The sequence below is a fragment of the Moschus berezovskii genome, chromosome 11, assembly GCF_049115385.1.
Source record: "Moschus berezovskii isolate FMDL1 chromosome 11, NW_MosBer_1.0, whole genome shotgun sequence".
Taxonomy (NCBI): domain Eukaryota; kingdom Metazoa; phylum Chordata; class Mammalia; order Artiodactyla; family Moschidae; genus Moschus; species Moschus berezovskii.
The window spans coordinates 82,472,310-82,488,906 of NC_142470.1; the positions used below are offsets into that span (position 1 = coordinate 82,472,310).

General features: G+C 43.0%; 1 protein-coding gene across 2 annotated transcripts in view; it reads left to right on the forward strand.

Moving 5' to 3' along the window:
- THADA (THADA armadillo repeat containing) overlaps positions 1 to 16,597 on the forward strand; it is a 352,983-nt gene that overhangs the window by 257,380 nt on the left and 79,006 nt on the right. For both annotated transcript variants that reach the window (XM_088841512.1, XM_055399202.2), the window contains exon 32: positions 12,933 to 13,027. In XM_088841512.1, coding sequence (XP_088697638.1) covers positions 12,933 to 13,027 — 95 coding nt within the window. The remainder of the gene's footprint in view (positions 1 to 12,932; positions 13,028 to 16,597) is intronic.

Sequence of the window (16,597 nt, forward strand, 5' to 3'; positions counted from 1 at the left end):
TGAAAGTACAAAAGAGCTAAGCAAACAGGGAGCATTTATTGTCAGATAATGAAGTCTTTATCAGTCTTGTTGGCCATATTGAAAACAGGCCTTTCTGGTGGCCCTCACAGAAACAGCTGTACTTAGAACCTCACTCTCCTCCAGACTGGCCACCAGGACACACCACCAGAGCGTGTGGCTGCAAACCAACATACTCTTAATTGTTCGGCCCAGCCTCTCCCTTTTCATCTCACTGTGTTTGGGACACACAGATACAATTTGTCTAGAAAACCTTGATTCTATTCTTGGTTTCTGCCCTGATCTTGGACAGTTCACTTGAGCTATGTGAGCTACTTTGTTGATTTATAAAAATGGGAATAATAATGCCTATTTTTCTCCTCTCAAGAATCTTTTAAAGATAAAATGTTTTTTTGAAGATAAAACTTTTAATAAAATGCAGTTGATATTATTTTTGTGGCCAGGGCTAATTTCCAAGTATGTGCTTCGCCAAGATTTCATGAACAAAGTTCGGATTATACTGTTAGAAATCTTCACCTGTGATCTACATTCAGACTTCTCATGCACTACTAGAAGTTTTCATTCACCTCACTTATATATTCAATTTTTTAAAATAATTCTAGGAAGAAAGTAAAGTTTGAAAAGAAAGGGGACTTCTGTTAGCATTTTATGTAATAACTGAAGCTATATATCCTCCAAGCCCCAAACTGTACAATAAAAGTTTTCTTGGACACTACCTTTCTCCCATAATCCCTAGCACATTGCTTATTAAGTTATTAACCAGCAATTTCTCTGGCAGCATATTAAACTTTACTTTTAAACAAGTCACAAAGAGGGGGAAACATGCATCTCTCATAAAAGGAATAAAAAACATACACCCTCTAAAATGGTTTCTTCAGGCTTTGAACAAATCCCAACCCCCACACAAGGTCTCTTTTTCCTCATTCTCTCCACATAACTTGAGCGTTAGTACATTAATGAGAAAAAGATGCCTAATAGAAAGATGGAAAAATATGAGGGCCTCTGGGAGAGGTGGGTGGCTCCCTGGGGGTCCTCTGAAAAGGCAGGTGAGCCTTCCTGGAGGGAAATAACAAAGCCTTGGCATTGAGCTTGTGGGCTTCCTCTCATATAGCAGCACTCCCCTGGGAAGCAGAGGTGGCTGTGACTTTGACCTTGACCAAAGCAGAGCCCCAGGGCCTTATGCAGACTGCCTGGGCCTTTGCCAAGTGCCTACCCAGAACCTTGGTAGAGTAGTTGGGGCGCTCTTTTCACAGATTCCATCTCCCCAGGGGCAAAGGAGGGTTTCCCTGTTGACTCAGCTGGTAAAGAATCCGCCTGCAATATGAGAGACATGGGTTCGAGCCCTGGTTTGGGAAGATTCCCTGGAGGAGGGCATGGCAACCCATGTCAGTATTCTGGCCTGGAGAATTCACGGGCTGCAAAGAGTCGGACACGAGGCAACCTTTCCAGGGTCAGCCCCTGTGCCCTAGAGCATATGGCTTGGACATATGGTCCGTTTTTGGACAGACTCACAGCTCATGGTCTCTTGCCTTGTGCCTGACAACTTGGTAAGAATTCCTTACAAATTGGTCAATACCCAGAGCAGGGCATGAAGATGGCTTCACTTTAAAAGGAGAATCCCAGTAGGAGGGCTCTGGGGCAGTTCATATGTGTGGGTGTGAGTCTAAATACTAGCAGAGCTCCAGACCAAGAAAGGCTGGATGGAAGCTGGAACATACCATAAAAATGGAGTTCTGCTGCCACCCGCCTCCCCGCCCCGGGGGAGTGCAAAGTAAATGAGCAGGGCCAGGAGGGGGTGTTAGCCAGCCAGGGGGTGGCTAACAGGGGATGTTGGCCCTGCATGCTGCTGCCAGCTGGCCCTGCATGCAGATCTGAATTCTGTTTGTTACAGAGTAGGGGGAAGAACTTATATATTCTGCAGTTCCTGACCATTTGGCATCTTAGTTTAAACAAATCCCCTGTTGTTTCTCCAGAAATGTCATAGGAATGATTGCTTGGCTGGGGGCCATGGTAAAAATGGAAATCAGAAGGGAGAGAGGGGTCCTTTTTATTTAATTTACACTTCCACATTTATATGACTTCATGTGGCCCACATCAGAGAAGTACCTCCTGGCTCCTCACCACAGCAGCTCTTCCTCTTTTAACCAAATGTAAAGGCGAGATGGCCGGAGAAGGCAATGGCACCCCACTCCAGTACTCTTGCCTGGAAAATCCCATGGGCGGAGGAGCCTGGTAGGCTGCAGTCCATGGGGTCGCTACAAGTCGGACACAACTGAGTGACTTCACTTTCTCTTTTCACTTTCATGCATTGGAGAAGGAAATGGCAACCCACTCCAGTGTTCTTGCCTGGAGAATCCCAGGGACGGGGGAGCCTGGTGGGCTGCCGTCTGTGGGGTCGCACAGAATCGGACACGACTGAAGCGACTTAGCAGCAGCAGCAGCAGCAAGGCGAGATGGCATCTGGTCTGCGGACAGCTACCATTGCAGAGTCTCAAACTGCAGGGGAGTACAAAGATGGCCAGCGGGATCTCTGGGAGATCAGAGGAAGTCCAAAGAGATGTCCACCATTCACACTGTTCTCCAAGGCCAGTCTCTGATTGTTAGTCAGGGATGGTTTCCTAGAGGACAGGCTTTGAAGTGAGTTTTAAAGTACAGGACACGGTGTGGCTCGACATGTGTCCATGGAGGGGACTGTGGCAGGGAATGGGGACACGTTAGAGACCATTTCCGCCCTCCCTTTTCTGTCTCTTTCCCCACCGCATTATTCTTCTCCTCCCACCTGTAGCCCAGCTTCTCACCTGCCTGCTTTCTGCCTTCCTTTCCCTCTTTTTTTTTTCCCTCTGGCATTCTTCTTTCCAGCCTATTTCAGTCCCCAGAATACTGCTTCATTAAGCCCAGTGCTGGCTCCATGGCAAGAAGCTTTGCAGTCACTGTGTGCAGACCAGACATGACCTGAATGGGAGTGAGTTCACGGAGGATCCCAGATTAGAGGAAGAGATTGCCATGGACCATGATGGGCCCCTGCCAGGACTCATGACCCAGAGTCATTCTAAGCCATCAAACTGGCATGCACGCACGCGCGCATACACGCGTGTGCACGCACACACAAACACACACACACCCATAAGCTCTTCAAGGCCAGAACCGGTCCCCTTCTCTACTGTTCCAAGTAGGATTCACCCCATGGTACTTAGTAAACGTTTCTAGATTAATAAAGTTAAACCATGAGTCTAATCAGGATTCTAGGGGAGAGTAATTCCCTGGGATCTGGAGTGACCTTCAACCTTGACTGAGTTGAAGTCCAGATAGACTTCTCAGGACTTAGACCTTAACAGACATTAGCAGCCTAAAGCCAGAACAGTTGTTTTCAGTCCTCTAAGGATGGCAGTGAATTCTTCTGAAAAAGTCATCCAAAGTGACAAGCAAAAATATGTCCAAAGTGAACTGTCTGTTTCTTGCTGGGAACCCTCCAAGGCTGCATGCTAATGGGCCCTGGGGGCCCCAGCGGTCCAGTAGACCAGTGGGGTCCCACCTGGGCTCCAACCATTTGGAGCTTGCGGAGCTCTGAAAGGTCACTCCTAAGCACTTCCATTTGGGGCATGTCATCATCCTGTGTCATTTCCTGCTCTTCCATCCATTCTGTATCCCCTTTGTACTTCTTGTTATTTTTCAAACATGTAACATGCCGTGATCTTTGGACATGCTGCTTCCTCTGCTGGAGGCATTCTGCCCACGGCCCATCTCTTAGACTCCTCCTGCAAAGGCACTTCTGGATTTACGGAGGCGTTCCCCCCTACCCACCCCATCCTTAAATTTTATTCTGTCAACCTTCCTTTGAGCACCCGTCATACCACATGATTGGTTGTGTGTTTCTCTCACTAAACCACGGCCTCTCAAGGTTTTCTGACAGCCATTCACAGCCAGGAATAGATTTTACAGATGACTTAGTGTGTATCTTTGAACCCCGTGTGTATATCTGTGTGGATATTTACACAAGCATACCTGTGAAATCTTACATAGTGTGAAATCTCACTGTCTACATCAGATATGAACAATTTGTAGAAAAATACAACAGAGAGGGAATTTACTCAAGATTTAGAAGATTTAATTTCAGGAATGTTATCCACCATCATTTTGGATATCAAGAATACCCCACTGATACCATTTGGTATAATAGATGGTGGCTTATTACCTGAGAAAGAAAAGGACATTAGACTAAATCAGTCAATATTTTTACTCAAAATTATCACATTTTAGAAATCATGTCAAAGATAATTTATTACAAAGTCTTCCTGGGTAAAAGTTTTCTAGAAATCCTATATATAAGAATTTAAGGGAACAATGCTTTACCCTTACTGCTTTGATGCCATGTGATTGTCTTTTACTGCTGCCTCTTTCCCTAGCTAGCTCTCTCCTCCCTCCTCCCTCCTGCCTCCTCTTCCTTCCTTTCTTTCTCTTAGGCTTTCTCTTAACACTAGTAGGTGGTCATCTAAACCTACTAGTTTATTTCATACAACAAAATGGGCCATAAGCTACAGTTTGAAAAACACAATTCAGGACTCTTAAGTTTCTTGAGGGCAGTGACAAGTGTTGCTGAATCCTTTCGTCTTCATATATCCATACCCTGGCATTATTTTGGGCTCTCAGGTTCCTCTTAGTAAATGTTTTCTGAATGAATAGGCTTCAGTTAAAAAGCTCTGCAGCCACTGGGATTCCGGAAGGGACAGAAGAAGTGAATAATTTATCACAGGCTTCCCAAGAGCTTCTGGTGTCCTCCAGACACTAGGGCCATTGTAAACATGTCTGGGAAGCCTTCCTCTCTCTTCTCTGCCTTCTGCCTCCCCCAGCTTCCAGGAGAGAGGGCAGGAGGTTTAATGAAGTTCAGAGATCGAGTTCTTGGGTGGGTATATGTCAAGGGACCAGTGATAAAAAGAGTGGAAGAAAGTTTTAACAAGACCTACATTTTGCTCTATTTATGTAAACTTAGTCCGCATAGTACCTGATCCCTGTTACTCCTTCTAAAACCTCTATTGTGCTGTTTTTCAGCCCATTTGTTAGACCTCGACCACTCCTGAGTTTTTTTGAACACTCTCAATTTTTATTATACCATGCCCTGTGCCAGGATTTTTCCATCTGGGGGCAGGGGAAAAAAACCCCAAACCCACCAAGACCCTGTGGCTTGGTTTCCTGTCCAGCTGGCTTGCTCTTTCCCAGGATTTTATTCCCATCATCAAAGTGGCTTGACAGACCGAGAACAAACCTCTGGCTCACCCTGAACTCACAGTGTACCATTTCCAAGTCAGAACAAACACCAAGTAACAGGGAGAGAAAAAGAAAAAGAAAAAAAAAATTATTTTCCTGACTTAGAAGCCAATTCAGAGTGAAGCCCAACTCTGATTCCAGACAGCGATGTTGTGAGGCTGTGGCTATCCTCAAGGGTGGAGCCTTGAATAGTGGGCTCTAGGCCAGAATTTCTCTCTGAGTCAGTCTTGAAGGAGAAGCCATGGATGGACTCCTTTGTAGCCCCAGATCCTCTCTGTTTCCTGGAATCGAAAGCTGCAGAATTTGAGGGAGCCTCCCACAATCTCGTTGGCTACATCAGACTTGGCATAGAACCGCAGTTCTGGGAGCAGTCAGAGTGGTCCCTACCGGGTCCCAGACTGCCAGGAAGGTTGGCAGCCTGTGCCAGGCCAAGAGAAGGTGCAGAACACTTCAGCCTGGCAGGGGGACGTAAAGATTGCCAACATTTCCTCTATTCATTTAGAACTGTTCTAAAGTATATTAATTTAGCTAAAAATATCCGGGAAACTAGGTTCCTCACTGAACTTGGAAGTCAAACCAGTTTCCCCAAAACTTCCCTTTATGGTTCTGTGTGGCTCCACTAGCAGGAAAATATCTGAGGTGAGAAGCTATGACCCTGTGAGGTCAAATGGAGCAGGCAGTACATTTTTATACCAAGGAGCACCAGTTAGCATGGAGTATCCCATCTCCTATGGGTCCCCAGACAAGCTAGACTCCTTTCTTCCTGCCTCTACGGCCCCCTCTCAAAATCCCCTTCCTTGTCAGCTTTGTCTATCTAAATTCCTCCCGTTGTTTACAGTTGGACTTAGGTCTTCATACATCTCTTCCATGTTTCTAGTCTACCCTATTATGTTCTTTCCCTTAACTCCTTACATCCTGTCCTGAGTTTTGTCTTTATTTTTGTCTCCAAAACAAGACAGAACTCTCCGAGGCCAGAAATCATCTCTTGTGCATCTTTTTCCAGCACCTAGCTCACAGCTGGATGCTCAGGAGGCATTCATCCTGCTATTTGCAGGCCGTTTATTATTCAGCCCTGTGCTTCATGTCTGATAATTCATTAACCCTTTACATTAGGTTTTCTTGCTTTCTCTCCCAAGTGATTTTACATTGGGAGGAGGGAAGATATCCCACGTTTTAAACAGTGAATGTGCCAGAATAGGGAATGATACCGTTAAAGTAATTTTCATAGACTATGGACTTTTCAACTTCACAAGTCAAATTTGACTGACCTGAGGAAAACTGAATAGAGACAAAATATAAAGGTAAGATCTGGGGAGAGGAAATTCCAAATAGATCCAAGTGTTAACAAGAACAAAAAATGAAACTGTAAGGTTTCCCTGGTGATTCAATGGTTAAGAATCTGCCTGCCAGTGTAGGGGACCTGAGTTTGATCCCTGCTCCGGGAAGATTCCACATGCCATGGGCAACTAAGCACATGCTCCACAACTACTGAGCCAGCCCCCTGCAACTACTGCAGCCTGTGCACCCTAGAGCCTGTGCTCTGCAATGAGAAACTCACTCACAGCAGCTAGAGGAAGCCCAAGTGCGGCAATGAAGATACAGCACAGCCTTAAATAAAGAAATGAATAAATGAAACTGTCGAGTACTAGAAGAAAAAGTACTAAAGAAAAATGTATAAATATAAACCTGTATTGGAGAAAGGTTAGACTTTGGTAGCATGACATAAAATCCAGAAGATAAAAACAATATATTTAACTGCATTAAACCAAACAGTTTTGAATTCCAAAAAAGTATTGTAAATAAAGTTTAAAGTCAGATGATAAACTGCAAAAAAATATTTGCAACACATATGACAAAGGACAGATTTCCTTAATATACAAAGAGCTCCTACAAATCAATAAGGAAAATGCCAATAACATGATAGATCAGAAATTTGATCACAGTTCACAGAAAAAGAAATTAAGATATCATTTTTGAAAAGCTTATGAAGGGATGGGCAACTTCACTTAAAATAATTATGACTTAAAATGATGAGGTACTGTTTTTCCGTTATCACTTTGGCAAAGGTCAAAAGGTTTAATCACAGTGTGAGTCAGATTGTTGGGGTTGGAGGGGAGTCTTAAACACTATTGGTGAAAGTATAAGTAGTCCCAGTCTCTTTGGAGAGCATCTTATCTAAATGAAGGAAAATTTTAAATGTATGAATATCTTGATCCAGCACTTAAGCCTCTAGGGATTTCCTCTTTTGAATATTCATTCATATGTATAAACTAATATACGTATATATTTATTACATCAATGTATGAATATCTTGATCCAGCACTTAAGCCTCTAGGGATTTCCTCATTTGAATATTCATTCATATGCATAAACTAATATACGTATATATTTATTACATCATTGTTTTCAGCAAAATATCCTAAACAATCTGAATTATTTCATTAGGGGACAGGTACATCCATGAACCACTTCAGTATACTTGCCTTGAGAACCCCATGAACAGTATCAAAGGGCAAAATGATAGGATACTGAATGAGGAATTCCCCAGGTCAGTAGGTGCCCAGTATGCTACTGGAGATCAGTGGAGAAATAACTATAGAAGGAATAGAGGGATGGAGCAGGAGCAAAAGCAAAACCAATACCCAGCTGTGGATGTGACCAGTGATAGAAGCAAGGTCCGGTGCTGTAAAGAGCAATATTGCATAGGAACCTGGAACGTTAGGTCCATGAATCAAGGCAAATTGGAAGTGGTCAAACAGGAGATGGTAAGAGTGAACGTCGACATTTTAGGAATCAGTGAACTAAAATGGACTGGAATGGGTGAATTTAACTCAGACGACCATTATATCTACTACTGTGGGCAGGAAACCCTTAGAAGAAATGGAGTAGCCATCATGGTCAACAAAAGAGTCCGAAATGCAGTACTTGGATGCAATCTTAAAAATGACAGAATGATTTCTGTTCGTTTCCAAGGCAAACCATTCAATATTACAGTAATCCAAGCCTATGCCCCAACCAGTAATGCTGAAGAAGCTGAAGTTAATCGGTTCTATGAAGACCTACAAGACCTTTTAGAACTAACACCCAAAAAAGATGTCCTTTTCATTATAGGGGACTGGAATGCAAAAGTAGGAAGTCAAGAAACACCTGGAGTAACTGGCAAATTTGGCCTTGGAGCACGGAATGAAGCAGGGCAAAGGCTAATAGAATTTTGTCAAGAGAATGCACTGGTCATAGCAAACACCCTCTTCCAACAACACAAGAGAAGACTCTACACATGGACATCACCAGATGGTCAACACCGAAATCAGATTGATTATATTCTTTGCAGCCAAAGATGGAGAAGCTGTATACAGTTAGCAAAAACAAGACCAGGAGCTGACTGTGGCTCAGATCATGAACTCCTTATTGCCAAATTCAGACTTAAATTGAAGAAAGTAGGGAAAACCACTAGACCATTCAGATATGACCTAAATCAAATCACTTATGATTATACAGTGGAAGTGAGAAATAGATTTAAGGGACTAGATCTGATTGATAGAGTGCCTGATGAACTCTGGACGGAGGTTCGTGACATTGTACAGGAGACAGGGACCAAGACCATCCCCATGGAAAAGAAATGCAGAAGAGCGAAATGGCTGTCTGAGGAGGCCTTACAAATAGCTGTGAAAAGAAGAGAGGCGAAAAGCAAAGGAGAAAAGGAAAGATATAAGCATCTGAATGCAGAGTTCCAAAGAATAGCAAGGAGAGATAAGAAAGTCTTCCTTAGTGATCAATGCAAAGAAATAGAGGAAAACAACAGAATAGGAAAAACAAGAGATCTCTTCAAGAAAATTAGAGATTCCAAGGGAACATTTCATGCAAAGATGGGCTCGATAAAGGACAGAAATGGTATGGACCTAACAGAAGCAGAAGATATTAAGAAGAGGTGGCAGGAATACACAGAAGAACTGTACAAAAAAGATCTTCACGACCAAGATAGTCACGATAACGTGATCACTGACCTAGAGCCAGACATCTTGGAATGTGAAGTCAAGTGGGCCTTAGAAAGCATCACTACTAGCAAAGCTAGTGGAGGTGATGGAATTCCAGTTGAGCTATTTCAAGTCTTGGAAGATGATACTGTGAAAGTTCTGCACTCAATATGCCAGCAGATTTGGAAAACTCAGCGCTGGCCACAGGACTGGAAGAGGTCAGTCTTCATTCCAATCCGAAAGAAAGGCAATGCCAAAGAATGCTCAAACTACTGCACAATTGCACTCATCTCACACGCTAGTAAAGTCATGCTCAAAATTCTCCAAGCCAGGCTTCAGCAGTATGTAAACCATGAACTCCCAGATGTTCAAGCAGGTTTTAGAAAAGGCAGAGGCACCAGAGATCAAATTGCCAACATCCGCTGGATCATGGAGAAAGCAAGAGAGTTCCAGAAAAACATCTATTTCTGCTTCATTGACTATGCCAAAGCCTTTGACTGTGTGGATCACAATAAACTGTGGAACATTCTGAAAGAGATGGGAATCCCAGACCACCTGACCTGCCTCTTGAGAAACCTGTATGCAGGTCAGGAAGCAACAGTTAGAACTGGACATGGAACAACAGACTGGTTCCAAGTAGGAAAAGGTGTACGTCAAGGTTGTATATTGTCACCTTGCTTATTTAACTTATATGCAGAGTACATCATGAGGAACGCTGGGCTGGAAGAAGCACAAGCTGGAATCAAGATTGCTGGGAGAAACATCAATAACCTCAGATATGCAGATGACACTACCCTTATGGCAGAAAGTGAAGAGGAACTCAAAAGCCTCTTGATGAAAGTGAAAGAGGAGAGTGAAAAGGTTGGCTTGAAGCTCAACATTCAGAAAACAAAGATCATGGCATCTGGTCCCATCACTTCATGGGAAATAGATGGAAAAAAAGTGGAAACAGTGTCAGACTTTATTTTTTTGGGCTCCAAAATCACTGCAGATGCTGATTGCAGCCATGAAATTAAAAGACGCTTGCTCCTTGGAAGGAAAGTTATGACCAACCTTGATAGTATATTAAAAAGCAGAGACATTACTTTGCCAACCAAGGTCCGTCTAGTCAAGGCAATGGTTTTTCCCGTGGTCATGTATGGATGTGAGAGTTGGACTGTGAAGAAAGCTGATCGCCGAAGAATCGATGCTTTTGAACTGTGGTGTTGGAGAAGACTCTTGAGAGTCCCTTATACTGCAAGGAGATCCAACCAGTCCATTCTAAAGGAGATCAATCCTGGGTGTTCATTGGAGGGACTGATGCTAAGGCTGAAACTGCAATACTTTGGCCACCTCATGCGACGAGTTGACTCACTGGAAAAGACTCTGATGCTGGGGAGGGTTGGGGGCGGGAGGAGAAGGGGACGACGGAGAATGGGATGGCTGGATGCCATCACCGACTCTGTGGACATGAGTTTGAGTGTACCCCGGGAGTTGGTGATGGACAGGGAGACCTGGCGTGCTGTGATTCATGGGGTCGCGGAGAGTCGGACACGACTGAGTGACTGAACTGAACTGAACTGACATCCATGAAAGGGAACAGTTCACAACCATTTAAGAAATGAGGCAAATCTGTGTTTTTTAATAGAATGATATCCAAAATGTATTCATGAAAAAAAGGTAATGCTCAGAACTCAGTAAGTAGTAAACCACTACTTATATAAAAATAAACAAGTGGGTAGCTATAGATAGATGCTTGTAAACTGTGCCTGGAAGGATATGCTCTAGAAAGCAGCAACAGCGGTTGCCTCAGGGGAACAGAACATGTGGGTAGAGGGTGGGAGCGTGGAAAAGGAACTTCATTTTTACTGCATACCCGTCTGTACTGTTTGAGTTATTTTTATACCACATGCATGTGTTACCTGTTTTTTAAAACTAATTTTTAAAATAACTGGGCATAGGCATGAAACTAGGCCAAACGTGAAATGTACATATAAACTAGTCGTTATGGTAGAGTCGGGGTCAGGGAGCAAGCAGATACTGTAGGTGAAGTAAGTCAGGGAACAGAAATGAGGCAGGTCAGCAACAGGGAAATCTTGAAACAAGACAGCTTTGTTTTAATGGAAAAGTATCTGGTTTGCTTTTCGTGCAGACATCGCATGCCCCTAGGATATAGGCAGTTCAGGATACAGTGAGAATAAACTTTAGAGAAATGGTAAAACTGTTCACTTATAGGAAGTGAGAAGGATGCATTGAGGGATCAAGCCAGGTGGAAATACACTAGCTGGATCTCATGTCATTCCCTCATCCTAGGTTGGAGGCAGAGGAGCAGAGCAGGGAACACTCCGAATCAAATGCTCACAGTGACTCTCAATGAGGTGATTACGGTGTCCATTGTACAAGTCAGAAATCTGATTCAGGTCACAGAGATACTAAATGGCAAAAAGCCAGGATTCAAACCCAGGTCTGTCCCTATTGTTTTTACCACCTCTGTGCATGTGCTCAGTCACATCTGACTGTGCAACCCAATGGTTCTTCTGTCCATGGAATCTTCTAGGCAAGAATACTGAAATGGGTTGCCATTTCTCCTCCAGGGGATCTTCCTGACCCAAGGATCGAACCTGTGTCTCTTGCGTCTCCTGCATTGGAAGGTGGATTCTTTCCCACTGAGCCACCTGGGAAGCCGTTTTTGCTGTTTATACTGAATTATTAGTACCCTAGGGAGGTTTGGGCCCTTTTCATGATCAGTATGAACTGAGGCTCAGAGTCAGGGAGATTCAGTGCTATTCTCAAAAAAAGTCATCATTCTTCTGTTTTGATCTAGACCCCCTCAAACCAAGCCTACTTACTTTTTCCAGCATGTGGCTGAAAGAGTAAAAAGACCTCCATTTATTGAAAGAAGAAAGAAAATATCTCATTTATCAGGAAAGGAATGTCTGTCACAGTGTTTGTTAATACTTTCATGTTTGTTTTTTCAGCTGCTTCTTTAAGTCTGTAAATACAGTTTATCATTTGTGAGTGCAGTGCTCCTCTGAAATGCTAAATCACTGATATTCATAACCAATGATTTTCCCCCTAAATTTGTCCAGTTAAGAGGAAGATAATAGAATATGGTGTCATATTCCCACTTCCCTCTTGTTTTCAAATAACTGGAATAGGGTATTGATTTTTGTTTGTTTTCAGTTAATTTTCTTTGGCACCAGAGCATAGAATTTTCTCTGTTTTGTACAAACACAGTCCCAACCTCCACCATAAGCACTAGGATTTTATTTTCATTTTCTTTTCGTGAGAAATAAATATTTCACCATTGTCACCATCGGTGACTGTCCATCATTTTTAGCATTTGTTACAATTCTCTGGGGCTCCCCAGGTGGCACTAGTGGTAAAGAACCTGCCTGCCAATGCGGGAGACATAAGAGACATAGGTTCAATTCCTGGGTCAGGAAGATACCCTGGAGGAAGGCATGGCAACCCGTTCCAGGATTCTTGCCTGGAGAATCCCCATGGACAGAGGGGCATGGTGGGCTACAAGCCCATAGGGTCACGGAGAGTTGGACACAACTGAAGTAACTTAGCACTCACACATAACTCTCTCAGCCTTATGGTATGCGTGGTAGAAAATACCCATTTTCTCTTTTCTGTGGCCCAGGCCTCAGAGAGAAAAATTACCAATTTATTTTCTGTTCTTTACCTTTCTAGGCAAAATCCATGTTTGGTGACCAGAGCTGTGTATATTGATATCCTCTTCCTGTTGACTTGCTGCCTTGACAAACTCTCAAAAGGCAACCAGCCAGGTATGATTCACAGTTATATTATATTTTGGAGTGATTACAGGTCTTTGAAATGTAGGTGGGGTTTTGAGCGGCTCTACCACACACTCCCCCACTTCTGCTTTTGCAAGACTAAACCACATATCAAAATTACACTTCGTGTCATACGCTTCCTTCATAAAAGCTTCCCAAGGAAACTTGTCCTTGTTTAGTTGCAAGTTTGTTTTCTATTTGGTCATTCCGGGAAGAGTCTGGACTCGACTCTTGTCATTTTCAGTAACTCAAGAGTTCATTCTGTTCCATTTTGCGGCGATAACCAAGTAGACTCATTTGTTGCTGGAGCCTAGATATTTGAGACTCGGTTTCAAGTCTACCATGCACTACCTTAAGCTCTGACTTTGTACATGTTCCTTGGTGTCACGTATGTTTCCTAGTATGGGCCCCAGATCCACATGCAGTTGTTCTATTTTCATCATGATTCACAAAGTGGTTTTCTTAAAATGGAGAGGGGCAGCTCCAAATAAAAAAAAATGTTTTGATGTGTTTATATAAGAGGCCACAGGAAGTGCTGTACATGAGTTCCAGGCCACAGACTGAAACTGATTTTCATCAACACAAACTGGAATGCAGGGTAATGAGCCTGCAACTGGTTAAAATCAGCCTCTTCTAATTGATTAGGCCTGTCTAAAGGAGGCTACAATTACAAAGTCAGATTCTGAGTACAAGCAGGCCAGGCCTTTCCTCTGTTACATTTAGTCTGTCAGTGATTTGTTGTCTTCAGTAAATATATTCAGGCTGTCAGAGTCCAGCTCTGTCCATATGGAATCCTGTTCCCAAATTCAAGCCAATTTAAAATGCTCTGGGGGGAGATGCGAAGCTGCCTCACTCAGATCAGTGTATATTAGCCCACAAGGCCCCTGTGGCCACGCAGAGGTAATAAGAACACGCCTGGACTTTGATCAGCTCCACATCCCTACATAGGAGGAGCTGTTGCATCCGTTTGGTAGAAGAGGATCGTATAGTTTTATGGCTGTGAAACGGTTCTAGTTTATACCTCTTATCCCAGCATAATTATTAATAGTGCCCCTTTTACTCTTGAAAGTGTCCAGGTTTGCACGGTAAATCACAGGTCACTCTAGCTGTAAGGGCCCTGAGGGTTGCATCCACTTTAGTTTACACTTGAGTTAACTGAGGTCCGGAGAGTATAGAGATTATGAATCCGACGTTACCTTGTAAATCGTTTGTACCATTTTTAGTACCAAAAAATAGTTTCTACCATTTTTGTATCTCAGTTCCAAATTTCATGTAGCTTGGTAGTACTTCTCTGCTTAATGTTTTAAAGAGCCTCATTCATGAAAGAGTTGCTCACTGCTTACAAGTCTATTCCCTGTGTTCGTATCATAGTTGTGTGACCAACCCTAACCTTTCATTTGTTGAACTAAGTTTTTCCTGGTGTATTAGTACCATTATTTTTTGTCTGAAAGGGTTAACCCTTGAATATTGTAAAATACCCTTCTCTCTTCTCCAATTGCCCGTCCTTTACTGATGAATCATGAAGATGACTTTGGCCTTTTGGAATCATCCTTTCCACAAACTCTGACATTATTTAGTGTATATTATACCCCCAATTAAGTGTGCTCACAAGCTGTTATCACTCAACAGCATTTCACTTGCATCGGGGTATTATACCTCTCAGAGTCATTACTTTGCAGAGTAAGATGTGTAGGGGATGGGTCACTTTTACTTTTCATTTTTTTGGTATGACAGCCATAGCTCTAAATATTTCATCCTGCCCTCTCTAGTATGGCAGTCACTAGCCACATGTGGCTCTTGAACTGTTGAGATGTGGTGGGTCCAAGTTGAACTGTTCTATAAGAATAAAATACACACTGAATTTCAAAGACTTGGTATGAAAAAAAAAGGGTTTAACTTCTCAGTAATGTTTATGTTGATTACATATTGGAATGATAATATTTTTGATATATTAGTTTAAATTAAAAGTGTTATTAAAGTTAATTTCATCTGTTTCTTTTTGCTGTTCAGTCGTTAAGTCGTGTCCGACTCTTTGTGACCCTGTGGACTGCAGCACACCAGGCTTCTCTGTCCTTTGCTGTATCCTGGAGTTTGCTCAGACTCGTGTCCATTGAGTTGGTGATGCTGTCCTCTTTAGAATATAACTATTAGAAAATCAAAATTTACATGTGTGGCTCATATATTCCCGTTGGACAAGCACTGATGTTTTTTCCAGTCCTTTGGGAATTGCCCTCATAAACCACAGAATATGTACATATGTGTCTTTCTATATGAATGTATGTATCTATGTACTGCTGCTGCTAAGTCACTTCAGTCGTGTCCGACTCTGTGCAACCCCATAGACGGAAGCCCACCAGGCTCCGCTGTCCCTGGGATTCTTCAGACAAGAACACTGGAGTGGGTTGCCATTTCCTTCTCCAATGCGTGAAAGTGAAAAGAGAAAGTGAAGATGCTCAGTCGTGTCTGACTCTTAGCAACCCCATGGACCACAGCCTATACTACATCCACGCAAATAGCAGTAGCAAATTTTCCTCCTTTGAGGATGAATTAGCTTTTTAGAATTAACCAAGCATCAGATAAGGGTTTCCCTGGTGGTTCAGTGGTAAAGAATCCACCTGCCAAGGTGGAAGACTCTGATTTGATCCCTAGACCTGGAAGATCCCCTGGAAAAAGAAATGACAACCCACTCCAGTATTCTTGCCTGGAGAACCCCATGGACAGAGGAGCCTGGCGTACCACAGTCCATGAGGTTGTAAAGAACAGGACATGACTTAGTGGCTAAATAGCAAGAATAATAAATCTCAAATAAAATGGTGGCCAAGGTAGGTAGCACTGTTTAGCATAAAAATAAACTGTGAGCTTAAAATAATTAAATCGATTCTTAGTGTTTAATTAATTATTTCCAAAGGCAGTTTGAGCAATAGCTACCAAGCAGGGTGAGCACTCACCCGGATGTATAGATTTCAGTGTGATTTCAAAGTATCGTTGTGGCAAGTTTACATTGTAAATGCCTTGAAAGACTGGATGCTAAGGTTCTGTGTCCCCCAGCTAAGCACGTAGTAGGTGTGCAGTAAATGGATTTTTAAAAATTAATTTATTTATTTGGCTGTGTCTGTCCTTGGTTGTGGCACACAGGGTCTTAGCTGCATCATTGTGGCACACAGACAGTCTAGTTGTGGCCAAAGGGCTTAGTTGCTCCGTGGCATGTGAGACCTTAGTTTCCCCGACCAGGAATTGAACCCACATCCCGTGCGTTGCAAGATGGATTCTTAACCACTGGACCACCAGGGAAGTCCCCAAATGTATTTGTTACTAACTGATTAATTGAAATCAAGTTTTTTCAGTTTTTATAATAGTAACAGTTGTCATCAAGATACATATCTTAGGACTTCCCTGGTGGTCCATTGAGTAAACATCTGCCAGCCAGTGCAGGAGACAAGGGTTCATTCCCCGGTCTGGGCAGACTGCACTTGCTGCGGGTTGACTAAGATCAAGACCTGCAACTCCTGAGCCCCCGGGCCGCAGCTACTGAAGCCTGCGCGCTCTAGAGCCTTGTCCTGC